Here is a 26584-nt window from a genome sequence, read left to right on the forward strand (position 1 = left end):
TGCAAGTGGCAAGTGTGACAGGTTGCCTTGATTAATGCTAGAAAATAAATCAAAAATGTAACAGTACGAACAAAGAATCTTTACCTGAAAGAGTTAACTACTGCTCTGGCAGAAAACAAAGGATCGATGAGAGAAAATGTATCAATAAACCAAGATATAATTTAAAATAGTTTCAAGTGCTTTTGTAATTGGCTGTCAAAGCCACACACAGGAATACTTTATGCCTGATCTATGCGGCTTTCTTGAATATTTTATGCTTTTATGCAGTCTAGAGGATTAATTAACATCCAAACAGTTGCAAAATGAGACAAGGCTGCAAATAGTGAGAGTAGCAGATGAGTCATGCCTCCCACGGTGTGAGATAATTTCTGCTCTGTGCACCCGATTTGTCAGGTAATTCTGCCTGTTGTAGGCAGGCACACGTCCTGACTGCATTCACCCGAATGAAATGATAATGCGTCTTCTATCTATCGGTCCATCAGCGTTCCAGCTGCCACACAGCACAACATATCAATGAGCTCTGCGTCAGCACAGATCGATAACTCAGTGCTCTGACTCATCTGAATGGGCCCTCCAGCTAAATGATCATGTCCTCTGGTTTTCTCTGCTGAATTTACTTAGATCAGGCCACTCTCACTGGTCCCAGGTTTCAAATAAATCCAGGTCATCTCAGGTGGTTCCTCAGGGAAGGTCCGTGGTTTCCCTCTAAATCAAGATCCGTTCAAGGTGGCACGGAAGTGCAGTCTCCATCAAGATCGTGGCTCAGACTTGATCTTAAGTTGGTAGGCGACAGAGGGGGGAGTAGTTAGAGGTCAGGTTAGGGCCTAAAGACAGTGATGTGGGGCAGTTAGAAATCAGATTAGGGTTTAGAGACAGGGATGTGAAAGAGCTGGAGGTCAGGTCTCCGCTCTGTGCTCTGTGTTCGAAGACCAGTGACGTGAGCTTGTGACGAAAGATGTCGGGCTGTCCCAGTCAGTGAGTCCCGGCTTTGGATCAAGGAGGCACAAGGGCCTGTCAGTTGCCGCAGTCGGAGCTCAAGCCTGGAGTTTGGGATCCTGTCAGATGATCAAAGCCTCAAGTTCAATCAGAAGTCCAGAAACTGAAGGCTGATGACTGAAGCCTAGAAACTGGAAGCCTGGAGGCCTGTCGTGGAGTTGGCGAACTGTCCACGGTGTGGGTGGCTAGAAGGAAGGAAAAGGACTTGTTTTACTGTTGCTGTTGTTTTGTTGCTCGTTGTCTTCTATGTTGTTCTCCCAAGCATTATGGGCATGAAGTGCTGGCACTGGAGTGTGTGGTGACACTTGCGGGCAGCCCCCAGCACATTCCTAGATGGTGGTGGTTGTTAATGCAAATGACGTATTTCATTGTGTGTTTTAATGTACACGTGATGAATCTGAATATAAGTCGTACAGCGTACTGCTTTAGAAAAACATATCCATTCCTTTGCTGTTGACTAGCTCAAACCTGTACTCAGAAGTCTGGGAGCACTTCCACAAGTGTATTGCGTTGATTCAGGGGCAACTAGGGAAAGGCAATAAATGCAGGCCTTGCTCACATAAGGGAATAAAGTGAAAAGCATGATTTAGTAAAATCGTGCCTTCATACAAGGAGCCAACTAATGTGCCAGGGTATCAGAGCCCCAGCTTTGGGTGCTGTCTGCATGGAGTTTGCACCTTCTCCCCTGTGACCATGTGGGTTTCCCCCACGTGCTCAAGTTTCCTCCCACGTGCAGATTGCTGGATTAACTGCCCACTGTGAATGGTGCAGATGAATGATGGAATCCGAGGGGAACTGATGAGAATGCAGGGATATAGGATTAGAGTAAATGGGTGCTTGATGGTCGGCACAGGCTCAGTAGGCTGAAGGGCCTGTTTCTGCAACGTATTTCTCCATGATTATGATTGAAGTCTAAAGTTCTTCAATCATGGCCTGGGTGGTGAGGATCTCTGATGACGGACATGCTTTTCTATGGCAGCATTTCATGTAGATGTGCTGAGGAGTTGGGAGGGCTTTACCATTGCTGGCTTGGCAGGCTGCCATCATCCACATGTGGCCTCCTCACTTAGTACTTATTCATTTACCTTGCTACTTATTTATTGATGTTCCATTCAAAAAGATCCCAACTGATATTTCCTTAAATACCAATTTCTTAGAAAAGGATTGATCTCGATCTTAAATATACTCAGTGACTGAACCATGACAGACTTCTTGCGGAGAGGACTGCAAAGGTCCACCATCTTCTGAGTGAAGACATTTCCCCTATTCTCTATCGTCAATAAATTTACTTTGAGACAGTGACCCACGGGAAGTTATGGAAACTACAATGATTAAAGAAGAGGAAGTACTAGCGCTTTTAAGGAATATAAAAGTGGATAAGTCTCCGGGTCCTGACGGGATATTCCATAGGACCTTGAGGGAAGTTAGTGTGGAAATAGCAGGAGCTCTGACAGAAATATTTCCAATGTTATTAGCAACGGGGATGGTGCCAGAGGATTGGCATATTGCTCATGTTGTTCCATTGTTTAAAAATGGTTCTGAGAGTAAATCTTGCAATTATCGGCCTGTGAGTTTGATGTCAGTAGTGGGTAAATTGATGGAAAGTATTCTTAGGGATGGTATATATAATAATCTGGATAGACAGGGTCTGATTAGGAACAGTCAACATGGATTTGTGAATAGAAGGTCAATGTTTGACAAATCTTATTGAATTTTTTGAAGAGGTAACTAGGAAAGTTGACAAGGGTAAAGCGGTGGATGTTGTCTATATGGACATCAGTAAGGCCTTTGACAAGGTTCCATATGGAAGGTTAGTTAGGAAGGTTCAATCGTTAGGTATTAATACTGAATTAGTAAAATGGATTCAGCAGTGGCTGGATGGGAGATGCCAGAGAGTAGTGGTGGATAACTGTCAGGTTGGAGAACGGTGTCTAGTGGTGTGCCTCAAGTATCTGTACTGGATCCAATGTTGTTTGTCATATACGTTAATGATCTGGATGATGGGGTGGTAAATTGGATTAGTAAGTATGCAGATGATACTAAGATAGGTGGAGTTGTGGATAATGAAGTAGGTTTTCAAAGCTTGCAGAGAGATTTAGGCCAGGTAGAAGAGTGGGCTGAAAGATGGCAGATGGAGTTTAATGCTGAAAAATGTGAGGTGCTACATTTTGGTAGGACTAATCAAAATAGGACATACATGGTAAATGGTAGGGCATTGAAGAATGCAATGGAACAGAGGGATCTAGGATAATGGTGCATATTTCCCTGAAGGTGGAATCTCATGTGGATAGGGTGGTGAAGAAAGCTTTTGGTATGCGGGCCTTTATAAATCAGAGTGTTGAGTATAGGAGTTGGGATGTAATGTTAAAATTGTACAAGGCATTGGTAAGGCCAAAATTGGAGTATTGTGTACAGTTCGGGTCACCAAATTATAGGAAAGATGTCAACAAAATAGAGAGTGTACAGAGAAGATTTACGTGGGTTTCATCAAGTTACAGAGAAAGGTTGAACAAGTTGGGTCTTTATTCTTTGGAGCATAGAAGGTTGAGAGGGGACTTGATAGAGGTATTTAAAATTATGAGGGGAATAGATAGAGTTGACATGGATAGGCTTTTTCCATTGAGAGTGGGGGAGATTCAAACAGGAGGGCTGGAGTTGAGAGTTAAAGGGCAAAAGTTTAGGGGTAACATGAGGGGGAACTTCTTTACTCAGAGAGTGGTAGCTGTGTGGAACGAGCTTCCAGCAGGAGTGGTTGAGGCAGGTTCGATATTGTCATTTAAAGTAAAATCTCCATTTTAGGAACTTGACTTCCTTTTGTATTATCTAAATTGAATAAACAAATGGTTAATCCAATAATTAAACATACATTACGAATATGGTTTCAATTTCGTAAATTTTTTGGTTTGAACAAATTTATATTATCAAGCCCTGTTATATCTAATTTTTTTTCAACCCTTGGTTATGGATCAAGCCTTTTTGATATGGAAAATGAAAGGTATAACATGTTTTCGTGACTTATTTCTGGATAACTGTTTCATGTCTTTTTAACAGTTATCTAATAAATTTAATTTGCACAGATCCCATTTTTTTTAGATATTTACAAATAAGAAACTTTTTAAATACCATGCTGCCTACCTTCCCGACCTCATACCTTACTGATATCATCAATAAAATTTTAGGTTTATATCCCTTTCAGAAGGAATTAATAGCATTATTTATGATATAATTATGAAATTACAGCCAGGTAAAATTAAAAATGAATGGGAAAGGGAACTTCAACTTTGCCTACCTATAGAGAAATGGGATAAAATTTTTCAATTAGTTAGTTCTTTCTCTGTATGTGCTAAACATACGCTGATACAATTTAAAGTAGTGCATAGGGCCCATGTGTCTAAAGATAAATTAGCCCGTTTTTATTCCCATATAAACCCTATTTGTGACAGATGTCACTCTGAGGTGGCTTCTTTAACTCATATGTTTTGGTCCTGTCCTCTTTTCGAAAAATTCTGGAAAGATATTTTTGATATTATCTCAACAATTTTGCGTTTTGATTTACAACCCCATCCTATTACGGCAATTTTTGGTTTGCCAATGGTAGAACAAAGATTTTTATCCTCTTCAGCCTGTTGGATAATTGCGTTTGTTACTTTAATGGCCAAAAGATCCATTTTATTGAACTGGAAGAAGACCAATCCTCCTACTATATTCCAATGGTTTTCCCAAACTATATTATGTTTAAATTTAGAAAAAATCAGAAGTGACATTTTTGATTCTTCGGTTAAATTTGAAGAGACTTGGAAACCATTTATTCAACATTTTCATGTGATGTAATTTGACCTTTCTGAATCCTTCTTATTAACTTAAAATATATGAATAGAGGAGCGGAGTTGACGACATTACTGAACGTGTTTGACTTAAGATAATGGTCTAGCCTTGTTTTGTTCCGTTTTGGTTTTTTTTGGGGTTTAGTATTTAGTTTAGTTTAGTTTTTTTGGGGGGGTGTTCTTTGTAATTTTTTCTTTTTATTTCTTTTTTCTCTATGATTAATCATATCAAGAGTTTGAAAGTCTATTATACTTGTATTACTTGAAATCTTTTTTGTACATGATTATCAACAATAAGATTATTCCAATCTCCCTGTATCAACATTGTTATTCTGTTTATAATTTTGGAAAATTAATAAAAAGATTTAAAAAGAAAGAAAAAGAAAAAGTAAAATTGGATAGCTATATGGACAGGAAAGGAATGGAGGGTATGGGCTGAGTGCAGGTGGTGGGACTAGGTGAGAGTAAGCGTTCGGCATGGACTATAAGGGCCGAGATGGCCTGTTTCCGTGCTGTAATTGTTATACGGTTATATGGTTATATATGGTTGTAGACTCTCCAGCTGTACACAGGTGGAGTCATTGCCTTAGATCCAGAGACTCGGGGTCAGTCTTGACTTTCAATGTTGTCTATGTGGGGTAACTAACAATCAGGGGCTGAACAGCATCTGTGGGAGGAAAGGAATTGTCAATATTTTGGGCTGAAACCATGCACCAGGACCTGTATGTGTGGAGTTTGCTCATATTAGTTTCCATTTTCCTCATGGATCCCAAAGACTTGTGGGTCTCTGGGTCAAGAAGCTGATATAAGTTACCCCTTCCTGGAGGCGGATGGCAGGGAACGCTGGGGTGAATTTGGTGGGCCTGTGGAAAAGATAGGATAGCTCTGAAGGCTGGTATAAACTTGATGGGCTGAATGTTCTCTGTCAAAAAAGACAAAATAAGAATAAATATTTTTGTTTTAATGTGATCTGGTTAATTTCTCCTCAAAGAGCAATCCAGTGAGCCTTTGTTGTGCTCCTCGGTAGCAAATATATCTGTCCTTCGATGGCAAGAACAGACCTGAGCACAATATTCCAACATGGTCTTACCAGTGCTCTGTATAATAGCAGCAAGATATCTCCAGCTTTCTATCCAAATCCTCTTTCAATAAAGGCCAGTGTATCATTTGCCTTCCAATTATTTCCTATACTTGCGCGTTAACTTTGTGTGATTTGTGTACAAAGATATTCAAGTTGCTCTGAACACCAAGTCTTTCAAACCTCTTGCTATTTAGAACTATCTCTACATTACTAATTTTTCTAGCTAGTGAATGACTTTATATTTTTCCACAATTTATAGCATTCACTTTATAATCGTTGCATAGAACATTACAGCACAGTACAGGCCCTTCAGCCCTCAATGTTGTTCTGACCTTTTAAGCCACTCTAAGATCAATCTAACCCTTCCCTCCTACATAACCCTACAATTATCTATCGTCCACTTGCCTGTCCAAGAGTTTCTTAAATGTCACTAATGTATCTTCTTCTACCACCACCCCTGGGTGGGCGTTCCATGCACCCCACACTTCCTGTGTATAAAACATACCACTGACATCCCCCCTGTACTTTGCTCTGGTCACCTTAAAACGATGCCCCCTTGTTCTAGCCTATTACATATGCATGTCACAACGCCATCAGTAACTCACATTGCTTTGTAACATTTGACCTTGTTTTTTTTTCTCTGTGCAGGGGTAGACTTGAATTGTCTGACAAATGGGACTTTGCTTTCCTTTACCAGACAACTGTGTCCCCTTTCTGCCTGCAGTGGGGTGCTCTGATCATGGTCTTGTCCTTCTTTTGTGGCTCTACGTGTTTAACAATTATTTCTCCCATTCTTAAGCTACATAAGGCTGAAGAACAGTTTCTGTGCCAGTGTCATCTGGCCCTTGAAGGGATCTCTTGTACAATAAGATGGACTCTTGGCCTCACCATCTCCCTCATTATGACCTTGCACTCTGTCATTTACCTGCACTGCACTTTTTTGGTAGATTTTACACTTTATTCTGCACCGATGCGGCAGAGAGGGCCTCAAGATGGCTGTGGCTCAAAAGAGGGGAGCCATGGTGTCAGAAGTAGCTAACCATCTGGACACAGGCTGGGGTCTGATCAGCCCCGGCTGGGTCACCTGGAGGAGGTTGTATGATGTTGAAAGACCCGAAACACCCGAAACATCACTGAAGATGTGTCCAGAAGCATCAATAGATGTATGTACACAGCTTACACCCTGAGTTAATCAGTGACAACCAGGAAAGACTGGGTGACAACCACGAAAAGAGTGGTGACGACTGGAGAGTCAGTAACAGCCTGGAGAGACGGCAACCAGGGCAGAACGGGCTAGCAACCCAATCTGCGTCCTCTGAGAGGAGGACCCCCACAAAAGCCACAAAGAATCTAAGGAAAAGATACCCCCAGGGGTGCCCGAGAGGGGGGGAGGATGAGCACCCCAGTCGGATGGACGCAACGACATCAGACCTAGGCAATGAACAAACGACGATGAGGAAGCAGTGTGCATGTGACAAAATCTGCTAGAACGATCGCGGCTTGAAGATCCACCAAGCGAGGATGAGGTGTTTGGAGGGAGCAGGAGCAGGAGCAGCACAACACAGAAGTGTCCAACCTGGTGAGACGAAGGAGGGGCCAGGCCTGGAGTCACTCCATAGTGCCCGGAACCTCCAAGTGTTGCAAACTAATCCCTCGAACATGAAGTCTAACAGAAGGTGGATCAAATGGCCTGCAGCTAACATGACTTCACTGTGGAAGCAGTTTGATGTCGATGTTAACCAAATTCTGGAGGCAACGGCAAAGGGAGGGGTTGATAGGAAGCTGCAAGCCATGACCACAATTATTGTTAGGATCGCAGCTGAATGGTTTGGAGAAGAGGAGAAGGAAGGCTCCAAAACATCTTACTCGAAGAACCAAAGAGCATTGAGGATCCAGAACATCAGGCAGGAGATGAAAGCGCTGAAGTCCCAGTACAAGGAGGCAGGAGAAGAGGAGCGCATTGGCTTGGCCCAGCTGATGTGCATACTACGAAAGAAGATCAGGGTCCTCCGCCGGGCAGAGTGGCATCAGAGGCGGCGTCATGAAAGGGCTCGAAAACGTGCTGCCTTTATCACCAACCCCTTCAAGTTCACCAAGGAGTTGCCGGGGGGAGAAGCGCAGTGGGAAACTGGCCTGTTCGCAGGAAGACATAGACCAACATCTGAAGAAGATATATAATGATCCTGAAAGAGAGCAGGAGCTGGGAGAGTGCAACATCCTAATAGATCCACCTGAACCAGATGTGCAGTTCGACATGTCAGAGCTGCAACTAAAGGAAGTCAGAGAGGTCGCCCGCAAAGCAGGGGCAAGCTCGGCTCCAGGACCAAGCAACACCTCGTACAAAGTGTACAAGAACTGCCCCAAACTCCCGCTGCGTCTGTGGAAGGTCCTGAGAATCTTCTGGAGAAGGGGGAAGATCCCAGAACAGTGGAGAGAGGCTGAAGGGGTGTGGATCCCGAAGGAGGAAAATGTCACCCAGATAGATCAGTTTCGCATCATCTCCCTGCTGTGTGTCGAGGCGAAGATCTTCTTCAGTGCCGTTTCTAACCGGCTGTGCACCTACCTAGCAAAGAACACCTATATTGATACATCAGTCCAGAAGGGTGGCATTTCAGGGATGCCGGGCTGTCTGGAGCACGTCGGTGTGGTGACACAGCTCATCAGGGAGGCTTGAGAGAATGAGGGCAAGCTGTCAGTGTTGTGGCTCGACCTGGCAAATGCATATGGCTCCATTCCACACAAGCTGGTGCAGCTCACACTGTCCAAATATCACGTCCCCAGCAGAATCAGAGACCTTATCGCTGATTATTACAGCAGCTTCAGGATGAGGGTCTCTTCAGGATTACCTCCAGCTGCAGCTCAGTAAGTGACTGTTGGCATCACAGTCATGTCATGGTCTGGATCGGGGTCCCTTTAAATTTAGCTTGTTTATGTTACGATCCGGACTGTTGATTCCCTGTTTTCCCGTGTCCCTCGACTTTGGTGATTAGAGGCAATTAACACTCGGCTGAACCAGTAGTTTATAGACTTCGGCTTTCAGCCGTTCAGTGCGGGTGCATCTGCAAAGTCATCCAAGGTACGGTGTGCCGATGTCATCTGGCCGGAGCAAGCCTAGTCTCTGCCGAAGCGAGTGCCGGCATTTGGCCCTTCCTCACCGGAGCAATCCAGTCCAGTTACCTCGCCAAAGCGAGCCTGCAAAGTTTCCTCATCAAGGTGGGTTCGTCAGTTAACCCGCCGAGGGAATCAAGAACCGCTGTCTACTGTTCCCGGTCCGAGTTGAGAGCTCGCCACTACCCAGAGGCTCCAAGTCAAGTCCTGGCTCCGGCAGCATTCTAGCACCAAGTCAAGTCCTGGTCCTGGCGGCATTCAAGCACCAAGTCAAGTCCTTCCCCTGGCGGCATTCAAGCACCAAGTCAAGTCCTGACCCTGGCGGCATTCAAGCTCCAAGTCAAGTCCTGGTCCTGGTGGCATTCAAGCACCAAGTCAAGTCCTGACCCTGGCGGCATTCAAGCTCCAAGTCAAGTCCTGGATCCGGCAGCATTCAAGCACTAAGTCAAGTCCTGGTCCTGGCGGCATTCAAGCACCAAGTCAAGTCCTGGCCCTGGTGGCATTCAAGCACCAAGTCAAGTCCTGTCCCTGGCGGCATTCAAGCACCAAGTCAAGTCCTTCCCCTGGCGGCATTCAAGCACCAAGTCAAGTCCTGACCCTGGCGGCATTCAAGCTCCAAGTCAAGTCCTGGCCCTGGTGGCATTCAAGCACCAAGTCAAGTCCTGACCCTGGCGGCATTCAAGCTCCAAGTCAAGTCCTGGCTCCGGCAGCATTCAAGCTCCAAGTCAAGTCCTGGATCCGGCAGCATTCAAGCACGAACTAAGTCAAGTCCTGGCCCTGGTGGCATTCAAGCACCAAGTCAAGTCCTGACCCTGGCGGCATTCAAGCTCCAAGTCAAGTCCTGGCTCCGGCAGCATTCAAGCACCAAGTCAAGTCCTGGCCCTGGTGGCATTCAAGCACCAAGTCAAGTCCTGTCCCTAGCGGCATTCTAGCACCAAGTCAAGTCCTGTCCCTAGCGGCATTCTAGCACCAAGTCAAGACCATGGCCCTGGCGGCATTCAAGCACCAAGTCAAGTCCTGTCCCTGGCGGCACTCAAGCACCAAGTCAAGTCCTGGCCCTGGTGGCTTCCCAGTTCTGAGTCAAGTCCTGTCCCTAGCAGTCTGTGATTCCTGTCCTACCCCCTTGTCTGAATCCCTTCTCTGCCCCTCTCACCTCTAGCCCTCGTCTGCAGCCCCCGCCTGCACTTCGGTCTAGTTCCATCACCGGAGCTGGATAGGTACTCTCTGGTGTTCATTCGTGTTGGTCTTGTCTTGTCTGGTCCTCGCCTCCGTGGGGGTAAGTCTGGCCATCTTGCCGTTGCCCCACAGGGAGTCATGTCTTGTCATGTCTTGTCCTTGCCTCCGTGGGATAGGTCAGGTTGTCTTGCCATTGCCCCGCAGGCGAGTCATGTTCTGTCTTGTCTTGTCCTCGCCTCTGTGGGGTAAGTCAGGCCGTCTTGCTGTTGCCCCGCGGGGGATCATGAGTCATGAGTCCTGGCCCTATGTCCTGTACCCAAGGAGGGGTCCCGGCTCTCTGTTCTGTGTGTGAGTCCCAGGCCCTATGTCCTGAACCCAAGGAGGGGTCCCAACTCTGTGTTCTGTGTATGTGTCCATGGTTCCATGTACCTGCTCCCCAAGACCGAGGCTCTGTTTTCCATGTTCCTCCTCTCCCTAGCCCATGTCATGTCCATGCTTGGTTCTGGGGTCCGAGCCCAAGGCAAGACCCAAGTACTGGGTCCTTGCCCAGTCTCGGGCTTGGAGTCCATACCCTAGCCTCTTCATGTCTCCTCTAGTTCTGGGAGCCGATTCCAAGTCCAAGCCCAGACCCTTTGTCCCAGTCTTGTCATAGTCCTGAGTCCTTATCCATTTCGCTGCTCCTGCTCCTGCCTTGCTCTCCTGATATCGAACAATAAACTAAATCTAAGTAACCTCACAAGATGTGTCTTGCATTTGGGTCCACCCTTGCTCCCTATGCCCCCGCCATTGTGACAAGTCACCTCTCTTACAAGTGCCATTCTTCCCTGGTGACTAAGTTTAGAAGGGCAACCTGACCTAAGCAGTGTGGCTGTGGTTTTACAAAGGACTGCACTGAGCTCTGATGTATGTTCAGTGCCATTCAGTTGGTCTTGTACCCTTTCCCAGATTGGTGCTTCTCTATTATCGTTTCCCTGGCTTGTCTTGAATGCTCTTTTGTCTTCACTTTGGTTTGTTCTGTTCAAAATCTACCATACTGTTGGACCTTACAGAGAGAGCAGGTATTTATTCTTATGAATTCATTGAAAACAAGTGATTCTCCGATTTCCTACATCAACAAACTGAGTGAGTTGGTAAGGTAAATCAGCATATCGCTAATGAGGAAAGTTAGTGTAGTAATTACAAAGAAGATGAATACTTTATCAGCCTCACAATTTTGGTTTTTAATTTTTAGTAAATAGTTGACAGGTTTTGGAATTTTTCTTTTGATTTGATGTAACCCTCTTACCATAGGCTCGCAATGAGTTAGCTGTTACTGTGAATACAAACTAAAAGCAGCATAGCTCTACAATGCATGGGAATGATGATGAAAGGGCCATTACCAGGAAATAAACAGGTTTACGATGAATTTGATTTGGGTAACCACAAAACATAAAAGTTTGAATGTTTCTTCCGAAGGAAAATAGGACAACTACCTGTATGAATACCACAGGCAACCATGCAAATTTAATGTTAGCCAGGAAGCAATAATTTAACTCACACCATTATAAGCTTACATCAAAATTGTACTGTATTTTAAACTATAACAAACAAAATAAAGGCTTATCACATGCATGCACACAGAGACATACACACACACACGCACGCACACACGCACACACGCTCACACAGACACACACACACTCACACAGACACCGACACACACACATGCATGCACGCGCGCACGCGCGGATTAACCTACAGTGTTCATGAAATCACTGGAGCTCATTCCCACATAATACATCCAATTTGCTTCAGTTGGCTTACCATAATAGTTCTGTGCTGAGAAATCAGTCCAAGCAAAACGTAAATAAATATCCAGGCAACATCCAAGGAAAGAGGTGTCAAACTTTCTCCAATGTCATGAGCTAGCTGTTTAACTGAAAGTTATCTCTATGTACTCTGTGAAACCATAATCTGCATGATTTTCTGACATCTGCATCTGTCCTTCCAGGTCTATTTCTCTAAGCATTTCACCATGCTCTTCTGCCATGTCTGTTGTCTGTTTCCATTCCTCTTCCTTCCCAAAACTTCTTCCATCCTGTGCTCTCACTAGAAAATGGCTACCCTTTATGGTTTTTCCTCAGGGAGACATTTTATTGACCAAAATGTTAACAGTCAACCTATTGACTAATTCAACAAGCCTACCTTATGAATCAAATTAATTTTTATTTTATTTTAAACAGAAAAATGAAATATGTGATTGTATAATGTAATTCAAGGAACACTTGTTCCTTTAATTGATTGCATTTTGAGAAAATCTGCAGAAAATAAAATGGACAACAGCATAACTGTATTGATACAATAAAGCATGGTCTTAAAGCAGGAAATTACATTCTGCTCCCTCCAAGATAGGCATGTCCTCATGACTTATTAAATCTTTGACACTTATCAAACTCATTATTAATAACACAACACATACTCAATAACAGTGACAGTTGTCCTCACACTTATGTTCTGACAGTTTTCAGGCATACGCCTTATGGCATCCAAGTGAATTAAGTGATCACAGGACCTCCAATCCGTTTGTAAGTGGAGGTAAAATATCTCACACAACACTATTATGCCAGCCTATCTGGAGGTTTCCTGACTTCCTAAGATTTTATTACCTCAGCTTCAGTTTCTTCAATTTCATCTTCCTTTAATAGTTGATTCTTCATCACTATTTCATCAGCTTGAGTCTTTTCTTGTGCCTTTTCGTGTTTACTTTGAGATGCCTCATCCTGTCTATCAATCGTACCTTCCTACAACTCCGTTTCTCCTGCCCTCTGACTAGACTTGACTTCATTTTCAATTATATTGGAGTCTATTTCCCTTTCTCATCCTAATAGCATGTCTGGTTGTCCAATGGTTGTACTATTAACCCACTGGACTCAGCCTATCGGGGATATTCCCCTTACCCCACCCACCGTGGTCACTCTTATTTCTCTCACACTGGACAGATTCTCTTCCGCTGTTATCAGACTCTTAAAAGGACTTTATATCAAGTTCAAGTTCATGTTTAATTGTCATTCAACCATACATGAATACCCATGGATACAGCCAAACAAAACACAGTACCAACAGTCATACACAGCATAAAGCACATATAGCACATTAAAAGGAGTAGTAAAACATAGTGACACTTGAAATATATAATACAGCCCAAGTCCTGAGTGACACGTCCTGCAAATTGATGATGCATGGGTGTTATCAGTTCTCAGTAGTCCTCAGCATGTCATTGTACCGATTGAAGACTGAAGAACAGCACTGACGGGACGGGTCAGCCCCCAACCCAGCATGGGTGCCGCGCCACACTGGCTCCCTGCAGCAACAGGCAAGCCTGCAGCTTGAGGCCCTGCCCTCACTACAACCGAGGCCACCCAGCTCCCCTACCGCCTGACTCACCAGTAAACAACGGAAATGGACTTGCAGCATTTTACATTATCAATGTCCAACAAGGTCTTGTGATCGCAAGAGAAACATCCAAGACAATCACTCACAGTTAGACTGCACACTGTCTTCGCTCACGGGCTCCGATGGCTTCCCGTAGCAGGTAGTAACACAGTCTACACCATCCAGCTCCTTTACGAGCGAGCTGCTCACCAGTGGGGTAGACCTGCAGTACTTGAACTTCTTAATGTCCAGCATTGTTTTGTGATTATAAAAAAAGGACAAAAACACCTGAGGGGCTGCTGCATTCAAACACCCCACCTTCTTACTGGAAGAAGGTGATTATCCTTGACACTGTCACCCCAAAAGGCAGTATAGTCAGCCTGCTCTATTCCTTGGACACTCATAACTGTGGGGCCATATTCTGCTCTTGTTACAGTTTGATGCTGATACCCACATAGTTAAATAACAGTAAGTCAGAGTACAGGAAGGAGATCGAGAGCCTAGTGACATAATATCCCTCAATGTCGACAAAACAAAAGAATGCTTTTGATTTCTGGGCAGAGGGTTGTGAACGTGCTCCATGGTGCTAAGATGGAGAGCACTGAGAGTTTCACGTAACTAGGAATGAGTGTCACCTATAGACTGTCCTGGTCCAACCACATTGATGTCACAGGCAAGACAGCTCACCAAAACCTCTACTTTCTCAAGTGCTCATCAAAAACCGCAGCACTGAAAGGCCCTTTGGCCCATCTAGTCTGTGTCGAGCCATTTAAACTGCCTGGTCCCATCAACCTGCACCCAGACCATACCCCTCCCATCCATGAACCTACTCCAACTTCTCTTAAATGTTGAAATTGAAATCGCATCACCAACTTGTGCTGGCATCTCATTCCATGTTCTCACTACCCCTTAGCGAAGAAGTTTCCCCTCATGTAACCCCTTAAACTTTTCACCTTTCATTCTTAACTATGACTTCTAGTTGTAGTCTCACCCAACCTCAATAGAATAAAGCCTGCTTGTATATACCCTATCTATACCCCTCAAAGCTGTATATACTTCCATCAAGTTTCCCTTCAATCTTCTATGTTCTAGAGAATCCAAGTTCTAACCTATTCAATCTTTCCTTACAGCTCAGGTCCTACAGTCCCAGCAACATCCTTGTAAATTTTCTCTGTACACTTTCAATCTTACTTACATCTTTCCCAAGGTGGGTGACCAAAACTGCACACACAATGCTTCAAATTAAGCCTCACCTACATCGTATTCAACTTCAACATAACATCTCAACTCCTGTACTCAGTACTTTCAGGCTAATGAAATTTGCCATGTCTCCATTGATCCTCACCAATTTTTATCAATGTGGCATAGGAAGCATCCCATCTTGGCACGGCAACTGCTCTGCTTGAGACTGCTTGACACAGTTCAGCATTTCATAGAAACCAAAGTCCCCTCAATGGACTCTGTCTGCACTTCTTACTGCCTCGTTAAAGCAGCCAGCATAATCAAAAAGATCACCCCAACCCTGGGAAATTCCCTCTTTTCCTTCTTCCATGGGGCAGAGTGCAAAGGTCTGTTTTTATCCCACTTGAATAAGACCATAAGACCATAAGATATAGGAGCAGAAGTAGACCATTTGGCCCATTGAGTCTGCTCCGCCATTCAATCATGGGCTGATCCAATTCTTCCAGTCATCCCCACTCCACTGCCTTCTCCCCATACCCTTTGATGCCCTGACTATCTCTGCCTTAAATGCACTCAATGACTTGGCCTCCATGGCCGCTCGTGGCAACAAATTCCACAGAGTTACCACCCTCTGTCTAAAGTAATTTCTTTTCTAAATACACGTCCTCCAGTCCTGAAGTTGTGCCCTCTTGTCCTAGACTCCTCTACTATGGGAAATAACTTTGCCATATCTAATCTGTTTGGGCCATTGAACAGTGATAAGATGGACTTCTGGCCTAACACTCTAACTCACTATGGCCTTGTACCTCATTGCCTGCCTGCACTGCACTTTCTCTGTAACTGTAGCACTCTATTCTGCATTCTGTTATTGTTTTCCCTTGTACAACCTCAATGCGCTGCTGTAATGAAAGAATCAGTATTATAGGCATCCGTTAGTCTCATGAGACCATGGATTTGCGCCTTGGAAGGTTTCCAGGGTACAGGCCTGGGCAAGGTTTATGGAAGACCAGCAGTTGCTCATGCCCCAAGTCTCCCCTCTCCACGCCACTGATGTTGTCCAAGGGAAGGACATTAGGACCCATACAGCTTGGCACAGGTGTTATCGCAGAGCAATGTGTGATTAAGTGCCTTGCTCAATGACACAACATGCTGCCTCAGCCAAGACTCGAACTAGCGACCTTCAGATCGCTAGATGAACGCCTTAACCACTTGGCCACGCGCCAACACAATCGGTATGGATGGCATGCAAAAGAAAGTTTTTCACTGTACCTCGGTAACTGCGACAATAATAAACCAATATATTCTCTGGCTTTGGACAATCAAGGAATTTCATTGCACACTGGTGTGTTTGATAATGAGCTAATCTGATCTGCCTGTGTTGTGTTTCAACAGGGAAGTATAAAGCACTGGAGGCTGACATCATCCCCCCTTTGCTCATCCTGCTGAACGACCCAGTAAGCAAGGTCCGGCTGAACATCATCAAAACCATCACCACCATGTCTGAAACCCCTGAGGGCAGAAAGATACTACTAGACCACCTGCCGCTTTTTGAGAGCATGGCCCAGGACCCCAGTGAGGCCGTCAGAAAGGCTGTTAAGATCGCTATTGATGTCATCACTTGGAAACCATAGCTGACAAACTAATGCTTCTCACATCTCCGAGGCCCAAAAAACTTGCGTTGTTTCTTTGACCCTTCAGTCCCATCTTGTATTTTCAATTTGGTTCACATGTATTTCCTTCCTTTATGTTTTTTTTTCTTCTCCAACACATTCTGCCCTGGACACACCCCACTCTCCATCTTACCTCCCCATATTGCCTGCAGCCCTGGAAAGGTGAAACCCCGATGAGCATCCTTTGATCTTGTTTTAAATTTTGACAATCAGTAGTTGCCAGCTTTACCTTGTTTGCCATCAAGTTAATTTTTTTCCATTACCAAATATTAAATGTGTCAAATTTTAATGTTCTACTTTAAAATTAAGATCTCATTATCCTCAAAAGTTTGCTAATTCTTCTCAAATGATCATTTCTGTGTCCCCTTATGCCTTTCTCATGAATGCTCTCTTACTCTTTCTTCTGGCCCACCCTCCCACCCTTTCTTTCTCTTGCTTGGGGCTCTGGTCTCTGCACTGTAGTAATCAGTGACTATCAGTATCACTGTTCTGTGCAGTGTTTTGATGTTCAATAGCTTGAGTATAGTGGAAATAAACTGCAAATATCACTCAGCATTTGTACAGCTTAAGTGTGTAATTTTCCTAATTGTGTTATCATCATGGTGTCAATCAAATTAATGTGGACTTTATTTATAGAGTTTATTTACTGACAAACTGTATTTAGGTTAAATCATTTAATGATTCACAAGCTCAACACAAAAAGCAGATTGCCTTTGTGTTAATCATTCTGGCACAATGAATATTACTGAACCGGCCAAATGCTTGCACAAGGTAGTACCAAGTCACCTGTACCAGGAGCTCTTGGAGTCGGCCAACCCCAGATAAGCTAAAAGAGTAGGGAATTACATCTTTGGACAGCTGCCTAGTTAAAAACATCGTAGAGTTTTGCAAGATGGAATCAAGCCCATTGACAGTGGCAGGAAGCGATTGAACTTGGCTCTGTGGAGCTCCCACTTACCTTGTCACAGGAGGAGGGTTCAAAGGCAGCTGGCTTGCATGCATGAATCCCCAACAATCAAGGCTCTAAGGTGGAAGGAGAGGAATGGGTAAGGAACTAAGTGTTGCAGAGAAGCAAAGGCATTCCAGTGTCAGTAGAATGTGCTGTCGAGTCCGAAGAGGACCTCTTGAATCCTGGGGAGTGTAATTAACAATTAGTAAAGAACTGGTAGCGTCTTGGTTCAACTCCCTGTAAATGTACAGGTACCTTTAGGAATAGTATGTGCGATGTAGCATGTTTTTGATACTTTGCTGTTGAAGGCAGGATGCAGGGTTAATGGCAGTGTGATGGAACAGAGGGATTTTGGACTGGCTGAGGGATTGGAGCAGGGGGCAGGGATTCAGATTTCTGGATCATTGAGATCTCTTTTGGGGCAGGTATGACCTGTACAAAAAGGACAGGTTGCACTTGAATCCGAGGGGGACCAATATCCTGGTGGGAAGGTTTGCTAAGAGTATTGGGGAGAGTTTAAACTAGAATTGCTGGGAGGTGGGAACCTAAGTGAACTGAACTGAAGGGAGGTTGACTTATAGAGAAAGTTTGGAGACAATGTGAAAGGGAGGATAGGCAGGTGATAGAGAAGGGATGTACTCAGTCCGATGGTTTGAGATGTATCTATTTTAATGCAAGGAGTAGCATGAATAAAGCGGATGAGCTTAGAGCGTGGATCAGCACTTGGAGCTATGATGTTGTGGCCATTACAGAGACTTGGATGGTGCAGGGACAGGAATGGCTACTTCGAGTGCCAGACTTTAGATGTTTCAGAAAGAACAAGGACGGAGGCAAAAGAGGTGGAGGTATGGCACTGTTGATCAGAGATAGTGTCACAGATGCAGAAAAGGAGGAAGTCATGGAGGGGTTGTCTATGGAGTCTCTGTGGGTGGAAGTTAGGAATAGGAAGGGGTCAATAACTCTACTGGGTGTTTCTTATAGACCACCCAATAGTAACAGGGACATCGAGGAGCAGATAGGGAAACAGATTCTGGAAAGGAGTAATAATAGCAGGTTTGTTGTGGTGGGAAATTTTAATTTCCCAAATATTGATTGGCATCTCCCTAGAGTGAGGGGTTTAGATGGGGTAGAGCTTGTCAGGTGTGTTCAGGAAGGTTTCTTCACACAATATGTAGATAAGCTTACAAGAGGAGAGGCTGTACTTGATCTGGTACTGTAATGGGAAATGAACCTGGTTAGGTGTCCGATCTCTCAGTGGGAGAGCATTTTGGAGATAGTGATCACAACTCTATCTCCTTTACCATAGCATTGGAGAGGGATAGGAACAGACAAGATAGGGAAATGTTTAATTGGAATAAGGGGAACTATAAGGCTACCAGGCAGGAACTTGGAAGCACAAATTGGAAACAGATGTTCTCAGGGAAACGTATAGAAAACTATGACAAATGTTCAGGGGATATTTGTGTGGAGTTCTGCATAGGTACATTCCAATGAGACATGGAAAGGATGGTATGGTACAAAATCCGTGGTGCACAAAGGCTGTTGTAAATCTAGTCAAGAAGAAAAGAAGAGCTTATGAAAGGTTCTAAAAAACTAGGTAATGATAGGAATCTAGAAGATTATAAGGCTTTCAGGACGGAGCTTAAGAATGAAATTAGGAGAGCCAGAAGGGGCCATGAGAAGGCCTTGGTGGACAGGATTAACAAAAACTCCAAGGCATTCTACAAGTATGTGAAGAGCAAGAGGATAAGACGTGAGAGAATAGGACCAATCAAGTGTGACAAAGGAAAAGTGTGTATGGAACAGAAGGAAATATCGGAGGTACTTAATGAATACTTTGCTCCAGTATTCACTACGCAAAAGGATCTTGGCTATTGTACGGATGACTTGCAGTAGACTGAAAAGCTTGAGAAGTAGATCTTAAGAAAGAAGATGTGCTGGAGATTTTGGAAAGCATCAAGTTGGATAAGTCACCGGTACCGGATGAGATATACCCCAGGTTACTGTGGGAAGCGAGGGAGGAGATTGCTAAGCCTCTGGCAATGATCTTTGCATCATTAATGAGGATGGGAGAGGATCCGAAGGATTGGAGGGTTGCGGATGTTTTTCCCTTATTCACAAAAGGGAGTAGAGATATCCCAGGAAACTATAGGCCAGTGAATCTTACTTCAGTGGTTGGTAAGTTGCTGGAGAAGATCCTGAGAGGCAGGATTTATGAACATTTGGAGAGGCATAATATGATTTGGAATAGTCAGCATGGCTTTGTCAAAGGCAGATCATGCCTTATGAGCCTGATTGAATTTTTTGAGGATGTGACTAAACACATTGATGAAGGAAGAGCAGTAGATTTAGTGTATATGGATTTCAGCAAGGCATTTGATAAGGTGCCCCATGCAAGGCTTATTGAGAAGGTAAGGAGGCATGGGATTCAATGGGACATTGCTTTGTGGATCCAAAACTGGCTTGCCCACAGAAAGCAAAGAGTGGTTGTAGACAGGTCATATTCTGCATGGAGGCTGGTGACCAGTGGTGTGCCTCAGGGATCTGTTCTGGGACCCCTGCTCTTTGCGATTTTTATAAATGACCTGGATGAGGAAGTGGAGGGTTGGATTAGTAAATTTGCTAATTACACAAACATTGGGTCTGTTGTGGATAGTGTGGGGGGCTGTCAGAGGTTGCAACGGGACATCGATAGGATGCAAAACTGGGCTGAGAAGTGGCAGATGGAGTTCAACCAGATAAGTGTGAGGTTGTTCATTTTGGTAGGTCAAATATGATGGCAGAATATAGTATTAATATAGAAACATAGAAAATAGGTGCAGGAGTAGGCCATTCGGCCCTTCAAGGCTGCACCGCCATTCAGTATGATCATGGCTGATCATCCAACTCAGAGCCCTGTACCAGCCTTCCCTCCATACCCCCTGATCCCTTTAGTCACAAGGGCCATATCTAACTCCCTCTTAAATATAGCCAATGAACAGGCCTCAACTGTTTCCTGTAGCAGAGAAGTCCACAGATTCACCACTCTCTGTGTGAAGAAATTTTTCCTAATCTCGGTCCTAAAAGGCTTCCCCTTTATCCTCAAACTGTGACCCCTCGTTCTGGACTTTCCCAACATCGGGAATAATCTTCCTGCATCTAGCCTGTCCAATCCCTTGAGGATTTTATACGGTTCAATAAGATTCCCCCTCAATCTTCTAAATTCCAATGAGTATCAGCCTAGTCGATCCAGTCTTTCAGTCCTGCCATCCCAGGAATCAATCTGGTGAACCTTCTTTGTACTCCCTCTATGGCAGGGATGTCTTTCCTCAGATTAGGGGACCAAAACTGCGCACAGTTCTCCAGGTGTGGTCTCACCAATGCCTTGTACAACTGCAGTCATACCTCCCTGCTCCGGTACTCGAATCCTCTTGCTTTGAATGCCAGCATACCATTCGCCTTTTTCACCGCCTGCTGTACCTGCATGCCCACTTTCAATGACTGGTGTATAATGACACCCAGGTCTCGTTGCACCTCCCCTTTTCCTAATCGGCCACCATTCAGATAATAATCTGTTTTCCTGTTCTTGCCACCAAACCTCACATTTATCCACATTAAATTGCATCTGCCATGAACTTGCCCACTCAACTAACCTATCCAAGTCACCCTGCATCCTCTTAGCATCCTCCTCACAGCTAACACTGCCGCCCAGCTTCGTGTCATCCGCAAACTTGGAGATGCTGCATTTAATTCCCTCATCCAAGTCATTAATATATATTGTAAACTGGGGTCCCAGCACTGAGCCTTGTGGTACCCCACTAGTCACTGCCTGCCATTCTGAAAAGGTCCCGTTTATTCCCACTCTTTGCTTCCTGTCTGCCAACCAATTCTCTATCCACATCAATACCTTACCCCCAATACCATGTGCTTTAAGTTTGCACACTAATCTCCTGTGTGGGACCTTGTCAAAAGCCTTTTTAATGCTAAGACTCTTGGCAGTGTGGAGGATCAGAGGGATCTCGGGGTCCGAGTCCATAGGACACTCAAAGCTGCTACGCAGGTTGACTCTGTGGTTAAGAAGGCATGCAGCGCATTGGCCTTCATCAACCATGGAATTGAGTTTAAGAGCCGAGAGGTAATATTGCAGCTATATAGGACCCTGGTCAGACCCCACTTGGAGTACTGTGCTCAATTCTGGTTGCCTTACTATAGGAAGGACGTAGAAACCATAGAAAGGGTGCAGAGGAGATTTACAAGAATGTTGCCTAAATTGGGGAGCATGCCTTCTGAGAATAGGTTGAGTGAACTCAGCCTTTTCTCCTTGGAGCGGCGGAAGATGAGAGGTGACCTGATAGAGGTGTACAATATAATAAGAGGCATTAATTGTGTGGATAGTCAGAAGCTTTTCCCCAAGGCTTAACTGGTTAGCATGAGAGGGTATAGTTTTAAGGTACCTGGAAGTAGGTACAGCGGAGATGTCAGGGGTAAGTTCTTTACGCAGAGAGTGGTGAGGGTGTAGAATGGGCTGCCGGCGGCAGTGGTGAAGGTAGAAACGATAGGGTCTTTTAAGAGACTCCTGGATGGCTACATGGAGCTTAAAAAATAGAGGGCTATGAGTAAACCCTAGGTAGGTCTAAGGTAAGGAAATGTTCGGCATAGCTTTGTGGGCCAAAGGGCCTGTATTGTGCTGTAGGTTTTCTATGTTTCTACATCCATAAATCACCCAAGGTTGCCACGCAAGTTGTTAAGGTAGTTAAGAAGGCGTACAGTGTGTTGGCCTTCAGTAGTCGGGGGATTGAGTTCAAGAGCCATGAGGTAATGTTGCAACTCTATAAAACCCTGGTGAGACTGCACTTGGAATATTGTGTTCATTTCTGGTTGCCTCATTATAGGAAGGATATTGAAGCCTTAGAGGGGGTGCAGAGGGGATTTAGCAGGATGCTGCCTGGATTAGGGAACATGTCTTATGACGGTAGATTGAGTGAGCTGGGGCCTTTCTTTTTGGAGCAATGATGGATGAGAGCTAACTTGATAGAGGTGTACAAGATAATAGGAGGTATAGATGGAGTGGGTTGCCAGAGTCTTTTTCCAGAGCAGAAATGACTGATACAAAGAAGCATCATTTTAAGGTGATTAGAGGGGCATTTAGGAGGATGTCAGAGGTAAGGTTTTTACACAGAGAGTGGTGAGGTCATGGAACACCATGGTGGTGGTAGAGGCAGATATATTCAGGACATTTAATAAACTGTTAGATGGGCACATAGATGAGAGAGAATTGTGGGGCTATGTAGGAGGGCTATGTAAATTGATGTTAGTGTAGGTTAAAAGGTCAGCACAACATCATGGGTTGAAGGGCCTGTACTGTGCTGTAATGATCTATGTTCTATGACTGGTTATCCCAGTTCAGGCATGAGTACACCCGTTGCTATGGAGAAACTATGCAGGATAAGCACTGTTCCTCCCTTGCCCCTCCTCAGTCCACCAATCAACTCAGGGCCAACCCTTGCCCCTCTCCTCTTTATATCTCTCCCTGCTCCATCCGTGATCCTTGATGCAGAGTTTCAACCCGGAAGCTAGCAGTTCTTTTCCACCCCCACAGATGCAATTCAGCCCCCGAGTTCCTCCAGCAGTCCTGATGAAAGGTTTCAGCGCAAAACATTGACTGTTTTCCCCTCCATCAATGCCGACTGGCCTGTTGAGTTCCTCTAGCTGATGTTTATTGTTGCAGTATCAAGTCTGAAAGTTCTTTCTTGTATATGAAATGGTGCCAGTTCTGGTGCTGAATATTTCATTTTTATTCTTATTGTATTTTATTCTAATTTGAGAATCATTTGAAAGGGTAGTTAAGGTCAATGCCCGTTCTTCGCCAAGTGTACCAGGCCTTCCAACTTCTGGTTGTCATATCTGGTAATTGATGCACTGTGGCACCATTCCTGATGAAATACTGCAGTGTAACTCTAGGCCACCATCTATTGAGGTGACTCTGACAACCAGGTCTGCCTGTGCAGAGTTGCTATCTAGCAAGGAATCAGGAGTGGATGTGTGGAGAAGAGACTTCTTTGGTATTGTAGATTATCTGCCAGGCTTGGCTTTTTGATGACACTGGTGGTGGTGGCGTCCGTCAGTCTCGCGAGACCATGGATCTGCGCCTGGAAAGTCTTGCTTCAGTCTGTCGCGGTGAGACAGTGGAGTGTCCTCTCCAGGGCGCAGGCCTGGGCAAGGTTGTATGAAAGACCTGCAGTTGCTCATGCAGCAAGTCTCCCCTCTCCATGACATCGATATTGTCCAAGGGAAGGGCAAGGGCCGATACAGCATGACACCAGTGTCGTCGCAGGAGTTGCCAGAATGAGGTCGAACGCAACGTCAGACTGCCTTAGGGACTCCGGCTCTGGATTTGTCCTCAGGGTTTACTTCCGAAGCCTTTCCCATCAGTGGGTATGACCACAAGGAAGCAGTGGTTTGAAATCAGAGTTTTCTCTCTCTTAAATGGACTGCCTTCCCAGGCTGACGAGCTCCATCTACCCGAATTGATGACACTATATCCTGCATAAAAGTCTACAGGGTGTTTGGGTAGGAACGGGATCAATGGTTAAGAGGCTCGATAAAATTATAGATAAACTCCCTACCATTGGAAACAGATCAGGAAAATGCAGCAGGGTAATTTTAACAAGGTCTAATGTAGGATTATATCTGCAAATTATTAGTAACGAACAGTGGCAATTTTGTACTTCTATGTCTTGGTGAATGTAAACCCAGATTTTCAGGACCTTTTAAATCTTTAGAACTTTGCAATTTAGGAACAGGCAATTTTGCCCCTCTTTTCTCTTCTCCCCAGATTAGTCTAATTCCATTCTCCATCGCTTTTTGCACTCTTTGATTGACTTGCAGCAATAAATAGAGACAGAACTTTCAGCCTGAGGTTTATTTGTTCATCTAACCTGTCGCTACATCTCCAAACCAACACCCTTGACTCAGTGTGATCATTAGTTAGTTTAGTCTCCTGTACATTTTCCTCTTCTCCCACGTTGGCAAATTGTCGGGTCCATTTGTTTAGACCTAAGACCATAAAACCATAAGATCTGGGAGCAGAATTAGAACATTCAGCCCATCGAGTCTGCTCTGGCATTGTATTATGGCTGTTTTATTATCCCTCTCAACCCCATTCTCCTGCCTTCTCCCCATAACCTTTGATGGCTTTACTAATCAAGAACCTATCAACGACCACTTTAGATATACCCAATCCACAGCCATCTGTGGCAAAGAATTCCAGAGATTTACCACCTCTGGCTAAAGAAACTTCTCCTATTCTCTGTTGTCCTTGTATTCTGAGACTGTGCCCTCTGGTCGTAGACTCCCCGACTACAGGAAGCATCCTGTCCACATCCACTCAAGCCTTTCAATATTCAATAGGCTTCAAAATTGTATAGATCTCATTCTTCTAAACTCCAATTAATGCAAGCTCAGATCTTCAAACATTCCTCATGGGCATAACCCTTTCATTCCTAGGATCATTCTCATGAACTTCTCCAATGCCAGCACATCCTTTTCAGATAAGGGGCCCAAAATTGCTCATAATACTCCAAATAGTTATTGGACTTTTAGGGCAATGTTCCTGTCTGAGCTTCTTGTTTTCAGATGTCAGGGTCTGTGTTAGAACATAGAACAGTAATGCACAGTAGAAGCATAGAAACTTAGAAAACCTACAGCACAATACAGGCCCTTCGGCCCACAAGGCTGTGCCAAACATATCCTTACCTTAGAAATTACCTAGGGTTACCAATAGCCCTCTATTTTTCTGAGCTTCATGTACCTACCTAAGAGTCTCTTAAAAGACACTATTGTATCCGCCTCCACCACCATTCCACCATTCCATGCATTCACCACTCTCTGCATTAAAAACTTACCCCTGACATTTCCTCTGTACCTACTTCCATGCACCTTAAAACTGTGCCCTCTCGTGCTAGCCATTTCAGACCTGGGAAAAAGCCTCTGACTATCCACATGATCAATGCCTCTCATTATCTTGTACATCTCTATCAGGTCACCTTTCAAACTCTGTCACACCAAGGAAAAATAGCCGAGTTCACCCAACCTATTCTCAAAAGGCATACTCCCCAGTTCAGGCAACATCCTTGTAAATTTCCTCTGCACTCTTTCTATGTACTCCAAGTGGGGTCTGATCAGGGTCCTATATAGCTGCAACATTACCTCTCGACTCCTAGACTCACTCCCATGATTGATGAAGGCCAATGTACCGTATGCTTTCTTAACCACAGAGTCAATCTGTGCAGCAGCCTTGAGTGTCCTATGGACTCAGACTCCAAAATCCCTCTGATCCTCCACATGCCATTCAAATCCACACTGCTGTTCCAACCTTTTGACCTACTCTAAGATCAATCTAAACATTCCCTCCTACGTAGCCCTCCATCTTTATAGCATCCATGCCTATCTAAGAGTTTCTTAAATGTCCCTGAAGTATTTATTTCTAACACTCATTCCACACACTCACCAATCTCTGTGTAAAAACCCACCTCTGACACCATCCATATATTTTCCTCCAGTCCCCTTAAAGTTCTGGCCCCTCGTGTTAGCTATTTCCGTTGTGGGGATCCCAGCCAGGGTGTGGCTTTGCTGATAAAGCTGAACGTGAAGACTGAGGATTGAGGCCCCACATAAGCTGCAGGACAACCTTCAAAACTGTGGGGATGATTACTCTTCGGATGCTGTGATCATTTGAAACAGTCAGCAGGAATGTTTGTTCCTGGAGCATCACCACTTAGGCAGTCTTTATATTTCTATCATGTTATCCCTGATGTTTCCTGCTGTCAACCAGCTGCTGTTTCTCCTCAAACCTCAGTCCTCAGGGGAGTCACTGGGCCATTGCTCTGCACTCAGAGCGTGGAAGTGAACTGCTTCACTTCCTGACACACCTACTGACTATCCCACCAAGACAGACTCCTTGAGACCCCGGCGTGTGGTCCACAAAGCTGAGCAATTTCCCCGATCACTTACTACTGACCCATCAGCTGACACACATGCCCTTTTCAGACTGCCTCTGCAGCTTCCCTACAGTCTGTCTCAGCCCTGTTGCTCTCTGTCTCTGACTCCATCTGTCTGTTTCTATGTCTCTCTCTCTCTCTCTCTCTCTCTCTCTTGCTGTTCTCCCTGTCTCACAGTTTGACTCTCTCTGTCTCTCTGTCTCACTCTG

The 26584-nt window shown here is 44.7% G+C and overlaps 1 protein-coding gene and 1 long non-coding RNA gene across 2 annotated transcripts in view; both read left to right on the plus strand.

The window, feature by feature from the left end:
* The window catches only part of rsph14 (radial spoke head 14 homolog), a 781437-nt gene extending 764440 nt beyond the window's left edge, over positions 1–16997 (plus strand). Inside the window, exon 6 of the mRNA XM_063040925.1 lies at positions 16171–16997. Coding sequence (XP_062896995.1) covers positions 16171–16409 — 239 coding nt within the window. The 3' untranslated portion in view covers positions 16410–16997. The remainder of the gene's footprint in view (positions 1–16170) is intronic.
* A 359-nt stretch (positions 16998–17356) lies between these two features.
* Positions 17357–26584, plus strand: part of LOC134359847 (uncharacterized) — a 50688-nt gene continuing 41460 nt past the window's right edge. Inside the window, exon 1 of the long non-coding RNA XR_010021217.1 lies at positions 17357–17494. This is a non-coding gene — a long non-coding RNA (uncharacterized LOC134359847). The remainder of the gene's footprint in view (positions 17495–26584) is intronic.

The sequence above is a fragment of the Mobula hypostoma genome, chromosome 2, assembly GCF_963921235.1.
Source record: "Mobula hypostoma chromosome 2, sMobHyp1.1, whole genome shotgun sequence".
Classification (NCBI taxonomy): domain Eukaryota; kingdom Metazoa; phylum Chordata; class Chondrichthyes; order Myliobatiformes; family Myliobatidae; genus Mobula; species Mobula hypostoma.